This window comes from Anomalospiza imberbis, chromosome 18 (genome assembly GCF_031753505.1).
Source record: "Anomalospiza imberbis isolate Cuckoo-Finch-1a 21T00152 chromosome 18, ASM3175350v1, whole genome shotgun sequence".
In the NCBI taxonomy this organism is placed as follows: domain Eukaryota; kingdom Metazoa; phylum Chordata; class Aves; order Passeriformes; family Viduidae; genus Anomalospiza; species Anomalospiza imberbis.
The window spans coordinates 11240502-11257727 of NC_089698.1; the positions used below are offsets into that span (position 1 = coordinate 11240502).

The 17226-nt window shown below is 44.1% G+C and overlaps 2 protein-coding genes and 2 long non-coding RNA genes across 7 annotated transcripts in view; 2 read left to right on the plus strand and 2 right to left on the minus strand.

Moving 5' to 3' along the window:
• The window catches only part of SLC5A1 (solute carrier family 5 member 1), a 42218-nt gene extending 34189 nt beyond the window's left edge, over positions 1 to 8029 (plus strand). For all 3 annotated transcript variants that reach the window (XM_068209066.1, XM_068209065.1, XM_068209067.1), the window contains 10 exons: positions 104 to 209; positions 424 to 504; positions 830 to 1050; positions 1988 to 2123; positions 2863 to 2970; positions 3893 to 4043; positions 4668 to 4836; positions 5910 to 6125; positions 6419 to 6521; positions 7310 to 8029. In XM_068209066.1, coding sequence (XP_068065167.1) covers positions 104 to 209; positions 424 to 504; positions 830 to 1050; positions 1988 to 2123; positions 2863 to 2970; positions 3893 to 4043; positions 4668 to 4836; positions 5910 to 6125; positions 6419 to 6521; positions 7310 to 7533 — 1515 coding nt within the window. In that variant the 3' untranslated portion in view covers positions 7534 to 8029. The remainder of the gene's footprint in view (positions 1 to 103; positions 210 to 423; positions 505 to 829; positions 1051 to 1987; positions 2124 to 2862; positions 2971 to 3892; positions 4044 to 4667; positions 4837 to 5909; positions 6126 to 6418; positions 6522 to 7309) is intronic.
• LOC137484875 (uncharacterized) lies at positions 4578 to 7310 on the minus strand. Its single transcript, XR_011005085.1, has 2 exons — positions 6909 to 7310; positions 4578 to 6497 (listed from the first exon to the last, which is right to left on the minus strand). It is a non-coding gene; the product is annotated as an uncharacterized lncRNA (long non-coding RNA).
• Positions 8030 to 10657: 2628 nt separating the features above from the next.
• LOC137484879 (uncharacterized) lies at positions 10658 to 15065 on the plus strand. The gene is made up of 2 exons (XR_011005088.1): positions 10658 to 12168; positions 14132 to 15065. It is a non-coding gene; the product is annotated as an uncharacterized lncRNA (long non-coding RNA).
• The window catches only part of RSPH14 (radial spoke head 14 homolog), a 72751-nt gene continuing 69619 nt past the window's right edge, over positions 14095 to 17226 (minus strand). For both annotated transcript variants that reach the window (XM_068209071.1, XM_068209070.1), the window contains 4 exons: positions 16948 to 17173; positions 15511 to 15647; positions 14230 to 14526; positions 14095 to 14122 (listed from right to left, as the gene is read on the minus strand). In XM_068209071.1, the coding sequence (XP_068065172.1) occupies positions 14267 to 14526; positions 15511 to 15647; positions 16948 to 17173 (623 nt within the window). In that variant the 3' untranslated portion in view covers positions 14095 to 14122; positions 14230 to 14266. The remainder of the gene's footprint in view (positions 14123 to 14229; positions 14527 to 15510; positions 15648 to 16947; positions 17174 to 17226) is intronic.

A 17226-nucleotide genomic window follows, 5' to 3' on the forward strand; every position in this document is an offset into this window, starting at 1 on the left:
ACTACAAGGGGCAGAGTTGTGTATTTCAGTGCCCTCATCATGGAACTATAATATGTCACCATGAACATAAACATTGCTGAACCTACCATTTTTTCTTTTCTAGGCTGACATCTTCTCTGGAGCTGTATTTATCCAGCTGGCCATAGGGCTGAATCTTTATTTGGCCATAATTATCCTGCTTTCTATTACTGCTCTTTACACCATCACAGGTGAGTTTGCAGAGTAGTCTGATAAATCAGATGTTGAGGGAGTCAGAAGAAAGAGAAGTGGAGAAAAAGGGAGAAATGAAAACCTGAAAGGGGGGTTATTTATAGTGGTCCTTGAAAGACAGAGGTGGTGGGAAAAGGGAAAAAAAGAAAAAAGCATTTCCACTGAGACATTTGCCCAGGGCTAACTTATTTGTCCTGACTTCTCTGCCATCAGGTGGCCTTGCAGCTGTGATTTACACAGACACCTTACAAACGTTCATCATGGTATTGGGATCCTTTATTCTCATGGGATTTGGTAAGTAAATCAGATGAGTTAAACTGGAATGCTCAGCCACAAATCTTGCAGTGGCTACAGGAATGAAACCTGCAGTGTTAACCAGGAGGTTTCAGCTCCTGTATGTATTTATCAGGGAAGAAAGCAGACATGTTGCCCAAAGTCAGGCATCTTTAGTCACTGAGTCACTCTGTCTCCCAGGCACAAGTGAATGTGTAAGGTAATAAACAGCATCCCATGACAGGATTTTTATGTCCACATGAAGGAGGCTTTTCTCCTCACACTCTCAAGCTCTGAGATTTCAGTAATAAATCCTTTATTGCTCCTTTTATTTTCTGTGTTTCAGCATTTGCTGAGGTAGGAGGGTATGAGGCTTTCATGCAGAAGTACATGGAGGCGATTCCATCCAACGTCTCCTATGGGAACACGGCGGTGGATCCCGCGTGCTACACTCCCCGCAGGGACGCCTTCCACATCTTCCGAGACGCCACCAGCGGGGACCTGCCCTGGCCAGGGCTCGTCTTTGGCCTCAGCATCCTTGCCATGTGGTACTGGTGCACAGATCAGGTAATGTGGGAGCCCAGCAAAGGCCAAACACAGAGCTCTGTGCCCCAGTGTGATCTTCCCCTGTAATGCAAAGCTGGGCCACAGAACTGGCTGTTATTTCAGCACTGGTCAGTGACTTTTCAGATCCTGGTCTCAAGGCATCTCTCACATGTAAGAAAATGGAATGGGTGTTCTTTCAAATCTTCCTGCACACCTCTGCCCAGCAGATACCGTGTCTACCTCAGTTCTCATTCTTTATGTGTGACCGTGTGTGAAAACAGAGAGGCTGGGCTGTGAACGCTTACTTAGGAAGCCATGGAACAAATGACCCTTGTTAGACTGGGTCTAGACACCATTCCCTTTTCACTAAGACAAGTTTGTTTCCTATATATGTAGCTTTCACATGGTCCTGGTGGGATGTTCTTTATATGTTTGGTCTTTCAGCCTGGAGACTCCTGCCCAGTCATGCTTCCTTCTCTCTAAAACCTACTGTCCAGTTTCCTCGAGAGATCACACTGACATGAGTAAAGGAAAATGTGCTCCTGCTCCTGCAACATGTGAATGTGTCTCTAACAAATGATCTCTCTGCATCCTGAATTGTGAGAAAGATCATCTTCATGAATTCTCGACAAATTAACAAAATCCCCAAAGTAACTGTATTTACTGCTCAGTTAAATATTCTATTCCTTTTTGGCTTTTTAGTCTGTCTGCTTTAGAAACTTCTTTTGAGAGAAGAAGTTTCAAAACTTTTTACCCCTCAAAAATGCACTGGATAAGTAATATTTTCCTTTACTTATTTCAAACATATTATTTTATTTTCATGTAGTTTTCCTTTTTCCTAGTGGCAGAAATGCTAAATAGGCTCTTCTGCTATCACAGAAGTTAAGAAGTACCTTGTATGTGGAACATGGCATGGTGTGATCATGGAAATGTTACAGCTGCATGTTGTCATTGACAGGTTATTGTCCAAAGATGTCTCTCTGGCAAGAACATGTCCCATGTGAAGGCTGGCTGTATCATGTGTGGGTACCTCAAACTCTTGCCCATGTTTATCATAGTGATGCCTGGAATGATCAGCCGCATTTTGTACACAGGTATGATGTGGATATGGAAATGCAAAGTTCTTGCTGCCGGCCTTTCATTGCCAATCTCTCTGTCCCTATGTTCCAAAATACCTGTTAGATTGTCATCTTCTCATCCAAAGAGTCCAGGGACCTTCAGCTAACTGCACTGTTAGAAGCCACAGGCCTTCCTCTTTTCCCTGATCCCAGGTTTCTGCTAATACTATTGCTGTCTGTTTTAGGGGAGAGAAATTCCACAGCATCCCTCCCCAGCTGTAAGTTTGTTACAGCCCCACTCTGAATGAGTGGAAAATGCTGTCCAGGACAGATACTGTGCTGGCAATTGGAGGGACAGGGCCATCAGTCACAGACTGCAGGGTTTGGGCCATGGGCAGTCCCAAGGGCAGCATGGGGAAATGCCACTTTCCCATCTCCCTGAGCAGCAGAGAGTTTGGCTGTGTTTGCCAGCAGGCAGAGGAGAGAGGTTCAGGCTGCAGGGAGAGGGCTTTGTGTTCCTCTCCTTGTGTTGTTCAGCCCTGGTCTGACAAATGAGTGCAGATTTTCTTTTGACCTGCAGCACTTGTCAGTATTCTTTTAGAGAGGAAGGGAAGAGGTTTGGAATCACCTTCCTCCCTGCCAGCAAACCAAGGATGAAGTCAAACGTGTCAATCTGGTGGCTCAACACAGAGATACATTCTAGAAGCTCTGTTAATTTGGGAGCAATCTGTTGTTTACATGACCTTGTCTCAGTGTCTCATTATCCTCTCCTCAGATGTGGTGGCTTGTGTTGTGCCTGAAGTCTGTCAGCGCTACTGTGGCACCACAGTGGGCTGTACAAACATTGCTTACCCAAAAATGGTAGTGGAGCTTATGCCAAATGGTAAGACACTGCCTGTATTTGTTGTTTCTTTGTTTAGGAAAGCCAGACTGTAAAAACAAGTGATAGAGGGAGTCCAAGACCCATATTTAGTTCCAAAATTCTTGCTGGAATTACGTACTATTAACCAAAGGGGCTGTCTGTTTTAGCTGTAGGTGCAGAATAGCTCCACACTGACAGTGTCAGCTCTCAGCAGGCACATACTGCCTGCTGAAATGGAAAATGAGCTCCCTTTTTGTGAAGGTAAAATATAACCTACTTGGCCAATGAATTATAAAAGACTCTCTGCCAGGATCTCTGAGCTGGAGGCCTGTTCCTGTGGTCCTCCTGCCAACCCCAAAGAGATGGGTGCTGGCTCATAAGGCAAAAAAGCCAGATTATGATATTACAGAGACCATGGCACTTCCCTGATAGCTTTGGTACTTTCCCATCCTTTGATAACTGTTGTTAAAATCCTGCAGTACTTCCCCATGCTCTGTGATCAGATCAGACCACCTGGAAAAGTGGCTTACTCTGGTTTTCAGACAGTAAAAGAAACTTGGTTTTTTTTGGCAAATACCTGGTTCACAAATATACGACAAGCAAGTGAGCACTCTCCTGCAAACAAAAGGAATTATTTTTATAATTGTTGGGAAAAGTCTGCTTAATATTATTTTCTTTTTATTCCAGCATTTAATCAGGCAGAATTCACTAAAGAAGTACCCACCTGCTAAAAGCTGCCGGGTTTCCCTGGCACTGCTGTAAACAGCTTTTTGCAAGCTCTGCTTGCCCAGCAAGGGAATGTCAGGCAGGATTTTATGTCAGGCACATGAATGTGGCAGACACGCTCAGAGCTGGCCGCTGGGAAGGGTCAGACAAACAGCTGGTGCCAGGTAGTGAGGCTGTGCACGGAATGCTCATCCCCGTTCCCATCTCGGTGTTCCAGGTCTGCGGGGTCTGATGCTGTCAGTCATGCTGGCCTCCCTTATGAGCTCCCTGACATCCATTTTCAACAGTGCCAGCACTTTGTTCACGATGGACATTTACACCAAAATTCGGACGCGGCCATCTGAGAAGGAGCTGATGCTGGCTGGCAGGTGAGCGCGGCCGAGCCTCCCCTGTGCACAGACCGAGCACTCGGTGGGCTCCGGCTGCCTCCTCCCCAAGCGCCGCGCGGCCGGAGCCTGCCCGGCACAGCTGCACAGCTGCACAGCTGCACAGCTGCACAGCTGCACAGCTGCACAGCTGCACCGGTCTCCTGTGGCCGGAGCGGCTGTCCCGCCCCGTGTGCTCCTTTTGGGAGCGCACACGGTGCGCATGAAGCACGAGCTAATTGTCACTGCTTGCCACTGCTGTTCGAAGGAAAATCTTTTAAATTACTGTCCTGGGGCTCCGTGCTGCACCAGGCTGCAGCGTCAGTGAACTGGTTCTAGTTCATCTGCTATTGATTTGTCTCTGGACATAACAACCACAGGAGGAAAGTGATTTTGTATGTTTTGATTGCATATTTAACTATGTGCTGATGGATATTTGACATACACAATACCCAATTTGGATTTCTTTTGTTTGTTCAGTGCTAATTTGCCGTTATAATTGATTTCACTAGTTGAAATACAAAATGAACATGTAAATTATTGATTAATTGATGTTCTTTGTTCTTTCTGATAGATCATAGATACTTCTAAGTAGATGGCTAATTGAATATCTGGCTATGTTTACAGGGCATTTATGTTACTCTTAATTGGCATCAGCATTGCCTGGGTTCCCGTGGTGCAGTCAGCTCAGAGTGGGCAGCTCTTTGATTATATTCAGTCTGTTACAAGCTACCTGGGACCTCCCATTGCTGCTGTTTTCTTGCTTGGTATCTTCTGCAAGCGTGTCAATGAGCAGGTAAGTGCAAATTAGGAAACAGGTATGCCATGTGTTCCTTTAGGAATTGGGAGAACTGGTTTTTTGTTTTTTTTTTTTTTTTTTTTTTTTGTTATGAGCGACTTCTTCCTGATTATTTTAATCCTGGTATAGCCCAGGGATTTTGTGTCTCCATACCCCAAAGCCTGAGGTTTCAGAGATGAGTTGGATAAAGTTCTTTCACAGTCTGATAGATAAACAGTCACCTAGGATTTCATAGATAGCTCTGAAGCTTAGGTTACCTATCACTTTGCCAAGAAGTGTGCTAAAAGGATAATCTATAGACACATATTTGAAAGTTTTCATTTAGGATATTGGTCACCAAGCTGCTTTACCAAACAAACCACCTCTTACTCTCAAACTGCCTATCCTGTCCACTTGGGTTTTGAATATCCCCAAGAGTGGAAACTCCACAGTGTCTCTAGGCAACCTGTTCCAATGATCAAGCACCTTTACAGTAAAACAAAAAAAATTATGTTTAAACAGAATTTCCCATATTTCAGTTTGTGCCCACACATACCTGTGTGTCTGTTATACTTTGGGCTGGGGTACTGTACACCAGGCACCCACCAAGAGTGCTGAGAATTAAGTAATTACGCAGGGCCATTAGCAGGTAAACCAGACACACATTTCAGGAAGGATGACACAACATTCTGGCTGGTTCCATCGTGCCAGAGCTGTCAGGGATTAAGACCTCAAAGGTAAAAAGGTATGAGAACAGCCCCTAGGGTGTGCAATCCATGGCTGAAACCTGTCTGTAGGAGGGGACAGTTGTGTGGAGCCAGATGGACTGTGAGAAATGGTCTGGACGTGGTGTCCTGAGGTGTTCCTGACATCTCAGAGCTGTTCATGGCCACTTTCAGTTGTACTCATACACTGAGCTGTAAGTAAGGTCACTGAAAGCATCTGAGTTAAAACCCACACACCAAAGCCATTGTAACACATCCATGTTACTACATCCACGTTTCCTCCAGCAACTGTTTGAGAGCTCAGAGTTTATTTCCATGCTTGAAATGACTCCTTTTGATCCCTTCTTGTCGCACCCTTGTCTGCAGGGTGCCTTCTGGGGCCTGATCATTGGGCTGCTGGCTGGACTCAGCAGGATGATTGCAGAGTTTGCCTACGGAACTGGCAGCTGTGTGGCCCCTTCCAACTGCCCCTTCATCATCTGTGGCATTCACTACCTTTATTTTGCACTGATCCTCTTTGGGGTTTCTGCCATCGTCATCCTGGCAGTCTCCTTCATGACCAAGCCCATTCCTGATGTACATGTGAGTATTACTGCAGTCCTGCTCCTCAAGAAATGGAACACAATGAAACCACCAGTTCGTACTTGGTGTGTTACCTCTCGACACTTCAGCCACCCCCAGCATACAGCTCTTGTAAGAAAGCAAGGAAATAGTCTTCATTTACCTGTCACAGATCTTCAGTGACTCCTAGTAGCCTGGGACATCCCAGACATTTGGGATGCTGTGGTCTTACAGCCAGCTCAGGTGCTGGCCAGGCTGGTTGGTCTCTGTGTAGTCAGCCCATGATCAATTCAAGTCCTTTTGTTCCGTGGCAGCTTTACCGCTTGTGCTGGTCCTTGCGGCACAGCAAAGAAGAACGGATTGATCTCGATGCAGATGAGGAGCAGGACAGAGCTGATGAAAAAGATAATGAATCAGGTAACTGTTGAATACCTAGAGATTCTGTCATATATTTGATTATCCCTGTTTCATTCCTGAAGGAACATTAACATGCTTGAAAGTTGAAGACATCCTCCTTCTCCCCAACAACAAATCCTCAGCCCCCACAGATTTAAATGGCTCATTAGCTGCCTTTTCCAATCTCTCAAGCTCAGTGTAAATCAGAAGTGAAGTGGATTTGAAGGGAGAGAATCTTATTCTCTTGGTATCTGGGTGGCAGCTCTAGGACTAAACCAATGGCGGTGCTCTGGGTCAGAGGCGCCGTGCATTGGCAGAACTGTGACTCCAGCACTGGGAGGGAATTCACCTGCAAATAATGGGTTGTGGTCAGGATTGAAGGACCATGAAAGCAAATTGCAACCCCACCTGCTTTCTTTACTGGGTTTCTGGTTGTGCTCCCAAGCTCCTTTTCATCAGTATCCTCAAATTAATTTATTTGTCTTTCAATTAAGAGTGTAGAAAGTATTGAAAAAATGGAGTTTAGGCTTTGAAGCACAGTTTGCTTCCCCAGTACCAGGCCAAGTCTCTGGGCTGCAAAAGGCCCAAGTGTCTTCTGCAGAAGGCTCTCTTGGAACATGTAGAAAATCCCTCTTTTCCCAGATGAGCTGTTAAAACACAATATTAACTTGATTCTTGTACTGTTTGTACTAAAATGCTTCCACTGAATTATGACCATAAATCAGAACGGGAATGTCCCCAGTCCCAGAGATCAAGTGTGTGCCATGATCTGTACTCACCTTTCCTGACCAGAGTGTTCTTCCTTCCAGTTAATGAGGAAAACCAGGAGGACCCTGGATGCTGTAGGAAAGCTTACAACTGGTTCTGTGGCTTGGACCAACAGAAGGGCCCCAAACTGAGCAAGGAGGAAGAAGAGGCACTGAAGAAGAAACTGACAGACACCAGTGAAGTGCCACTGTGGAGAAACGTGGTGAATATCAATGGCATCATCCTCTTGACTGTGGCTGTGTTTTGCCATGCCTACTTTGCATAACCCCCTGATCACAGTCCTGAAATTGTACTGCATTGTTCAAGCAAAAATGATGGTTTGTAGATTTACACAATTAGATACACATTGTATTTTCATCATCTACATTTGTAAAACGTCAGAGTGATTTACTCACCGATTTTCTGATCATAATTTCAACAATTCAAAGATGAAGGCTACTGGGATTTCAAGAGAATTTCTGTTTAGACATTGAACCAATCCAGGGCTAACTGAGGTTCAGAACTTCCATCCAATATTCTCTCTGCTCGTGATACATTTCATATTTTAGGTTCAGAACAAGGCTGCATGAGCCATATTTAATATCAGGTTTTGTGAACTATCTTTTAGGGTTCACAGTACTATTTTGATTTTCAACCCTTCCTCTGTTCATTCAATTTTCCTTTTCCTTTTCCTTTGGCTATGATAATTTGATTGCAAAAAACTCACAACCACTGAGGGATGGTATTACAAACTCAAATTAAAACATTGCTTTTGTCCCTCCAAACATGGGATATCTTAAGTAAAGGATTTATGCATATATCGATGTATTTGATATTATATATAATTTTCCATTATCATTTTCCCCGCTTTTTCTCACTTTCCACTGGGTTGTGTTTCTCAGTTGTCAGTGGAACACTAACCTCTGAATTGATCACATTTTGAAACTGGGAAACACCTATCTTGATGATCCTAAAAAGAATTTTGCTTACAGAAGATTATCTGTTTAAGGTTAACTTCCAAAGGTCCTCCTCTCTTGATATTTTAATATATACCTTTACTTGAATGTGAAGCTTTTTATACAAAATACATGTATTATATATACACAAGCAATACATTATGTATATGCACTATATATATTATATATATTTAAAATATGTATTTATGTGTGTGTATATATATTTATTTCTTACTGATCAATTCCCACCCTGGTGTATCAAGGACCTCTTTGCTGTGGGCTTGGAGTCAATGCACTGTCTCTGGACTGTGCTGCAAACCAGCCCACGCCCATGGTGAAACATCCACAGCATTGGAATGCTGGGCTGCATTTGGCAGATACATCCAAGGGCTCTGTACTGCTTTTCTGCAAAGCTATAAATCTCTGAAGATTTCATTGAGAAATAGAATTCCTGCTGCATGGCAGCATGAGTTAGCAGTTCAGGAAGGAGAATAGTCACAGCTGTGGGATATCAGCTAAACCAGGCTGATTGTCTCCACTCGATAAGTTTGGTACCAGCTGGGGACAGGAAAAGACAGATTTAACACTTCAAAGCAAAAAGCAATAGATTCTCTTTTCATCTCATTCAGCTTCCTGGGGAATCAAGTGTAGAAAGAAGATGCTGGTTGCTCAGTCAGGCAGTGCCACAATTCCCTGGTCCTTTCTGCACATGGTGGCACTGCGCTGTCCCCGGGCATTCCCCAGGTTCTGGCACAGGATGCTCCGGGCTGGCAGCAAGTGCAGCTGAAGGGGAAGGCAGAGCAACCCCTGCCCGCGGCACAGCACACTGCTCTGCCTCCTGGGCTGTCACCACTCCACTTCTTAATCTCCTGGCAGGATCTTTGCTTCATTTGGATCCAACCCCAGATGCTCTGGATGCCATCAGAGTTGCTGCTCTTCAGTAGAATTGATGCTATTCAGCATAATCCCTGCAGGGTCCTTTGCATAGGCCAGATCAAATCAATACTTCAGAAATACCAGTGCAAACCTTAACACAGTGATAGAGTATTTTAAAGACCTTGGAATTAATTGTATTTAATGAACGATGAAGACTTGTATGTATTAAAGTAATTGTATGTTTTGAAATATTTGGTGTCCACAAAGTGATGGGATTTTTATATAATATGATGGAAGACAGAGAAACTTCATTTGGTGTCTAGGTTTTGGCTCTGGGTAATAGTAATGGATGAAAAACAAACACGATGTCACTGAGGATTGCTCAGATCCCTCTATGTCATTCTTTGCTACAAAAATATGGTGAAATTATAAAGCTATTTGGTTAAAGACAAATAACACAAGTGATTTCCTGGCAGTCTGAGCAGCCTTTGGATGACCTCCTGGTTAATCAGGCATCATTGCACGATCTTGCTCCTCAGAACCACAGAATTTTGAAAATCTAACACACAGTTTCCCAGGGATATTCACTGTATGTGAATATCATAATTCACTTGTATGTTCTCAGCAACCTGATTTCATTCTGGTCTGGAGGTGGATGTTGTGGAGGGACGAGCTCAAATGTTTACATAAAATTTGACAGCTACCGTTGACTCCTGTAATTCTGTAGATTTTCAAAGAAAAATTGCCTTATATTGTGAACAGTTGATACAATTGTAATGTTTAGCTAACATTAAATGCCAACTCAGGTTGATAGCTATTGCATTCATGATTTTAAGGAAGAAAATGACTTTCCTTCAGTTTTCAGGGGAGCTCTGTCCATGAGCTGTTGTTGGGAACTCTCAGCTAAAAGCAGTAGCTTACACTGCTCTGGGCATTGTCATGCTTTAGAGGTGGGAAGTGTGAGCACTCCCTTTTCCCCAGTGTTTGACTATACATTTGAAAAATGTCTGGTTAGTGGTGAGACTCCAAAAAAATCTCTATCTCACAGCACAAAGTACCTGCATGGCATGTGCAGCATGACACAGCTCTGTTTCAGGGGATCTTGACACATCCCAGCTTGCCCTGTCAGGTAAGGTACATGGTTAAAGCTTATTTTATTGGACTTTAGTTAGATATACAGAATTATTTTAATAAAATAAAATATGCACTTAGTAGCACTGTCAGCAAATTGTGACACTGCTCTGTAAAGAACACACTCTAAACAAAATCTTCCATTTAAGAAATACTACATAGTTCTTAAGAAAAATCCTGAAAAAGGGTAATCACTGCTCATTTAATTTGTCTGTATCACCCACAAAAATGTATCCAAGTATCTCACAAATATTTAGTATTGATGATGATGAGAACACCCTGTTCTTAGCCATCAGAATTTGAGTTTATTCCTATTCCATTACTGAAAAACCTCATGCACTGAAATGCCGGGGAGGGGGGGAAGGTCTGGGACTTAGTTTGGAGTCAACCTGCAGTGCCCATGGTTTGGTTTCAAGCAGACTGTCAGGCCATGGCACAAGGCTGAGCTCCTCCGGGGCAGGTGACTGTGGTGATTGCAGCCCAGCAGCAGCTGGGATTGCCAGGGGACTCGGCTCCCTGACCTTCCTTAACTGGCAAAAGCAGGAGTGCTCCTATAAAGTGAAAGCCACCACAAAAAAGAGGAGCAAAGCTAAACAATAAATCCATGTATTGTCAGTCATTGTATTTGAAGGGCACTTGAGCTCATTGGTTTGAAGTGTGGAGCCAGAGGACTTTAGAGCTGACATTTCTGGGGACACACAGCACAGAAAAGGGTCGGGCACAGGCTGTGGGGCGACAGGAGAGCTGCTGGGTGCTTTAACTTGCTTCGTGGTCTGATGTGCCAGCTGCAGGTGTCTGTGCCCTGCAGTGTTCTCTGGGGGAGCAGAGAACCCACAGAGAGGGAAGGGAGCAGCAATCAGAGACCTTCCCTTGTGCTGAACTGAGAACCTGTAGTCCCAGATTTAATAACAGCAGGCAATACACTGCTGAAAGAGATGGGAAATGCAAAAACCCCTGGCTTTATTTGGTGATTCCTGGCATTTTCTCATGGGGTGTGTATTGTAGGCCTGTGCTGGAGAAGCTAAAGGACAGACAAAACTTCACTCTTGCCAATTTCTATGAGTTGTTCTAATGCAAGACAGCATAAGCAGTGCCTCTAGTTATCATCTTTATTATTAATAAAAGAGGTTGCTTTTTTTTGTGCCTCCTGAATAACATTCTTTCTTGCCCTCTGCCATGGGGAGCTGTGAGAAAGAATAATTCCCCTGGAGCTGCTGAGCCCACCCTCCCCTCACCTGGCACAGTTGAGGCCAGAGCAGCTGTGCCTGCCTGGATCTGCACCTCCCCTCCTTTTCTGAAGGTCCCTGGAAGAGCTTCAAGCTGAGGTGTGAGTTTCTTGTTACTCTGGGCAGCATTCTTGTTTACAGTATTGGAGCCTATAACTTTAAAAATGTAGCTTATATGCAAGGTATGCTAAACCAAATTATTAAAATGGGGATTTTATCCATTCAAATTGCAAACTCTGTGGTGTTAAAAAGAAGTCCTGTGCTTTGAGCATATTAGCTTTGTGTGTGGCTGTCTCTGCCCTTCTGGTTTAATGTCATTACCCAAATCTGATTTTCCCAGACTATTTTGTCCTTAGACAAATCTCTCACTATATGATTTTTATTTTTTTTAATAGAAAAGGTAGTGGTGGGAAACAAATATACTCCCTGATTTGAAACATGAAGAGATGGAATTAAAAGCTGCCATCTTCCAGAGCAGGACAGGATGATTTCCACCCCTTAGCCTTCTGAAAGCATATAGGGACAGTGGAAATGAGTCTGTAGTTGCAAGAACAAAGAGCCATAACATTCGTAACCTTCTGGAAACTGTTAGAAAAAATTCAATGTGACCTCTGCCTGGGTGGGACACAAGACTCCACAGGGAAGTCTTCTTTTCCATGGATGCAGCTGTCTTGTCTTCTGGTGCTGCTGAGGACTGTTGGGCAACTGGTTTGAAAACTCAGTCTGTGTAGAGTGCATTAGTTCCAGTATTGACCTGGGTCCATATTAATTATATCTGGGCCTTAATATTTATTGGCTTCAAGCTAAAAAGGCAAACTGATTTCATTGATGTTAAAAATCTGCCTTGGTGCTAAAGCCATCGGAGCATAGAGCACTGGGGAGGGAAAGTGCTAAAACCAGAGACTTGCTGTACACACAGCATTCCCTTTGAAAGAGTGAGCTTAATTAGGGTGTGGGTGCCAGATCCCAAGATGTTAATTTAAGTATTTGTAATGTGTATGAAGCAATTCTAAAAGATCTTCAGTATTTTTATGACCAAGTCCATGGTAGCTTTATTCTGGAGTCCAGGGAGAGTGTTCATCAGCTGTTCTTTGATCCAGCCAATTGTTTTACTGACACCTACAGTGCTAATTAATTCCCAGCCTCATGAAATGGGGACTCTTGTCTCTCATCCCAAAGCAGGGAATTAGCCCTCAGCACAGCCTGTGACTTTTGATTATTATATCTGCAACCACCTTTTTGTCATTAATGCAGCTTTGTAAGTAGAAAACCCCAACTAACAGTGGTTAACGGTGGCTGTTCCATACACAGACTTTAAATTCTGGCATTTGCAGAGGCAGCACATGGTCAGTACAGCCCAAGGGAATTCTTGTCGTGTTTGGAGTGTGATGGTTTCATGTTGTCAGGTGTTAACAGTGCCAAAGAATTGCTGAGACAAAAGCTGACATGCGGGAGGGCCCCAGTAGTGTCCGTATCTCAGAGTTCACCTGAGGCTTCGTTCCATTTCTGTACTGTGTGTGTAAGATGAGAACACTGATCCATGTAGAGGCTTTTTTGGGAACAGTTTATATTGTCTTTAAAGCATTGATCAGGCAGATACTTGGAACGCACTACTTAAGGTCCAAGTCAATTTCTTCTAGTCAGAGCAGTTCAGTGTGGATGGTCTTATTTCTGCATCTGAACAAGCTAATTATTTTGGCAAATCACTGAAGGGTGATTCCTGAAATATCAGGGAAGGCTGTGACAAGGTTGGACCTGGGTTAAAATGATGATTGTTACCAGATTTTCCTGCAGTTCTCTAAGAGCAACTGAGCCTACAGTGTGCTGCTCTAGTCCTTTAGCATGGTATTAAAGCCGCCTGGCTTCTCTTATTGAGTTGGATGCACTCTGGCACCAATATGTATTACGTATGAGTGCCTTATGTGTTTAAAAGGCAGAGTTCTTCCAAGATCCTGCCTGGAGGGAATGAATCCAACTGACTCAATGCTTTTAAATCACATCTTTATAGGAGAGGAAATTCACCCTTTGGTTACATTATGGAAGAGAAACATCTTAACTGTAGTCACTCCTACAGGAAGAGTTTATCCTGTGTGTAAGGGTAATGCAGTTTGCAGTGTGACCCTGGGTTTGAATGGAAAAGCAGCCCTGACAAATAACCCCTTTTATACACCTGATGCAGCTGCTTTGTAGCTACAATTCTGGATATAAAACTCCCATGTGAGAACAAAACCCAAGTGAAAACAAATGGGACTTGCTGTGAAGCTGAGCCAGCCACTCTGTCACATCCTTGGTGGCTGAGAATGGCCAGGGCTGTTCTGCTCTCCTGTTGGAGAGGCTCCAACTCAGCTTTACCAAGGGCTACACTTGTAAAGGCTTTCTGCCTTTGGTCTTAATCCCACGTTCAACAAACGTTTGCAGCAAAATTCACGTGAATTCCTGTTGTTAGATCAATTTGTCAGTACAGACAAGACTGAAGGAGGGGTTAATTGTGAACCTTTCTAATATAATTAATTATTGATAAGTGTTTTATAGGCTGAGGTTTAAAAAAAAAAGGAGAGAACATTATGAAGAAAACAAAAAGGGTCGGTGTCTTGTATCATAGGAAAATCTTGGTAATGTGGGCAATAACTCCTAGTGGAGAATGCCACACTTCCTAACTTTTCTTCTCCATTTTTCTGCTTGTGACCTGCAATAGAGATGTGAAACTGTTGCCAAATAACTTTTCAGGAGAAACTGATCCAGAGTAAGTGAGGAAGGGAGCTCTGGTGTTGAAGGTCTCATGTAATCATGTACCTTTTACAGCCAGACAACAACAGAGGGCAATAGATCTCTAGAAAAGATCGCGGCTGCAGAAGGGTTTCCAGTCGATCACGGTGGTGGCGATTTCGGCAGCTCTTTGCAGGGCCTCGCTGGGATCATCCAGACACCTCTGCAATGTGTCCCTGTGATCCAGCAGTGTCTGGCGGCCCTCTGGCAGCTCAGCCAGCAGGGTGAGGGTTTTGATTGCATTCAAACGCGCTTTGCTGGTTTCCTCAGCAACCAGCGTCAGCAAAGGTGGAATGGCTTCAGCACCCATGGCTGAGGATCTCCCTGTAGGGAAACAAAGTGGCTTTGAAATGTGTAATGACATCTAATCATCATCCTTTTGGACTGACACGTTCCATTCCCTGCCTGGCTATGGCTCTGAACAGCCCTGGAGATGCAGTGCACAGAGGCAGAGCATGCTCTTCTTTCAGAGACCAACGCTGGCTCCCAGCTGTTTATTTTTAAGGAAAAAGATCTTTCATGGTTAACTTTATCTGCCTTGCACATTAGTATTTCATTTGCAACAAACTATCCAAAAATACATGAGGCATTAAATGATAGAATAAACTATGTTTTGGAGGGGGGTGAGGAGGGGGGTTTGCTAGATGCCCTTAAGAACATCCTCCAGTCTTTCATTTTTAAAGACACTTCAAAGAGCGAGATGCACTCCTGAGTTGTCTTTGGAAGCCCGAGGAAGGTTTGCAGAGGAGGACTGGAACACAACTGCTGTTATTGAGTCTTTTATGTCTAATTACTCATTCATCACACTGGAAATTTAGCAGTTAGTATTTTCTGTGTCATGTAAGTTACTTGGGAGAGCTACAGACCTTATTAATATTCATTGCTCTCCCGGCTGTGAGAGAGGAGCTGACTCTAATCCCAGAATGTTTCCAGAGAGCAGCGCTTTTCTGCTGAGCACTGGTGATTCAGTGTAGCTCCAGGTTTCTGGATCTCTGTGGGGTCTGGACTTGAGTGGAAAACGTTCCCCCTCTGCAGGGAGATTATGCAGGTGAAGTAGATAAACAACTTCTTGCCCTACTTAGGGGAATGAAATGTGAAATAGCCTGTCCCCCCAGGCACTGTGACGAAGCAACAATAGTTGCTAAAGACAGTTGTAAAGAAATGTCCCAGTCTTAGAGTTTCTAGACGTGCATTAACTCTCAGAAACTGAGGACTACGGGAGCGGGGAGGGACAATGTTTTGTTACTTAGTTGTCCTAGAATTGGATTTCCAGGAGGTTACCCCAACAGAATTGCCTCTGTTTCTCACCCTGAGGTGTAACAAGAGCAAACATCAGCGCTCCCGTTGAGTTAACTCGAACTTCGGGCTGCGTGTCTTCCAGCAGGCTCACCAGCACAGGAATCACCTCTTCTTTGCACACCACGATTTTCCCCTCAGCATGAGAACTGTGGAGAGAAGGTGGTTAAGCCGAGTCCCCGAGGCGAGCCTGCTGCCGGGCAGCCCCCTGGGCAGCATCCCGGTGCCACCAGCACTGTCGCACGCTGCCGTGCCCCCGGAGGGACTGTCCTGCCCCGAGGCACCAAGGGGACGGCTGTGCCCGTGGCTGCCGAACCCTCCCGCTGGTACAGGCCGGAGGTACACACCGACCCGCCCGACGAGCTTCACGATCTTTTAGGTTAGTTTTAGGCAATATCTGGATTTAAAAAAAAGCTTTCTGTGCTACACTGGACACTGATGGGCAGCTGCATGTAACAGGGTGTAGGTTAAGGATGCTGCTGGTCCTAATTGCAACGGAGTTACAAACCTGGCTGGTGAAGCCTCTAGACATTTAAAAACCTGCTAAACCAGAGGGCTACAATGAATTCTTCTCCCAGATCACTTTTCTCTCTTTCTTTCCAGCCTCTCTAATGAGGAGAATATTTAATGAGGCCCAGCCATTGCAGGGACCTAGAACGCAGCTCATATCCATATTTCAGCTGCATTTTGCTTTCTTTCTATGACTCATGTTAATTATACTCTTTTCCTCTACTACCTCTCTTTATTATAGGACATGAGGAAACGTGTAGTGTCAGTTGATATGTGAACTACACCAACTGCAGACCTTTTTAAATCAGACATTTGTTGAACACTTATATTTTCTGATTGCAGTACAGTGGACTTAAGTTATTCCTTTCATCCATTCTCTGATACACAAATTTAATATAAAGATTGCTTTTTCTGATCCATCACTAATATATGAGGCAGCCTGTGGCAGAAAACTATTTCTGTCTTCAATCACAGTGAAAGTTTCTAAGGATCTCTAATTTTCTGAGAGACAGCACTTTTCCAAAAACATAAGGGAGATTCTCCCTACCTCCATAGTGGTCAGAATCCTGTTTCTACAAGATTTTTCATGTAAGAATTTTTTCCTAGCAGTGCTGTACCAGGAAAAAAATCCTGATTCCACTGCCAATACTGAAAACAAACAGAAGGAGAAGGAATGACTGATCAGCATCTGCTTTCTTCAGTGATTTATAGCAGTTAGGAATTTTTAAAGCTCCATGTGTCCCATTTTGTTTTACCCATGTGTGCATTCAGGCTGATAGTGCTTTACATGTGAGATGTGGCAGCTTCAGTGGGTAGTGGAACACAGTTGTAAATGAAAAGCATTTATTTACTCCTGAATTAGTTCTGAATTTCCTCCTGAATTTATTCCTGAAAGAATTAGTTCTTTCTTGGACATAAGCATTAGAGAGGTTTCTTCACCTGATTTCTAAGAGGACCCAGGCTGCTTTGCTCCTGATGGCTGTGGAGGGGTGTGAGAGCTTTTCCTTCAGCACAGGAACGGCACCAGCTGCCAGGGCTTCAGAAACCTCCACACGGAGACAGTTGGAGAGTGTACCAAGGATTAGCTCCTGGATCTCTTCCAACTCTGTCTTCAACTTCAGGACCAGTGGGGGAATCAAACCAGCCTGCAGGACACCACCAGCCCCTGCAGAGGGTACAGGAAGGAACAGGGGTGAGAGCTGAGTGCTGTTACTATTG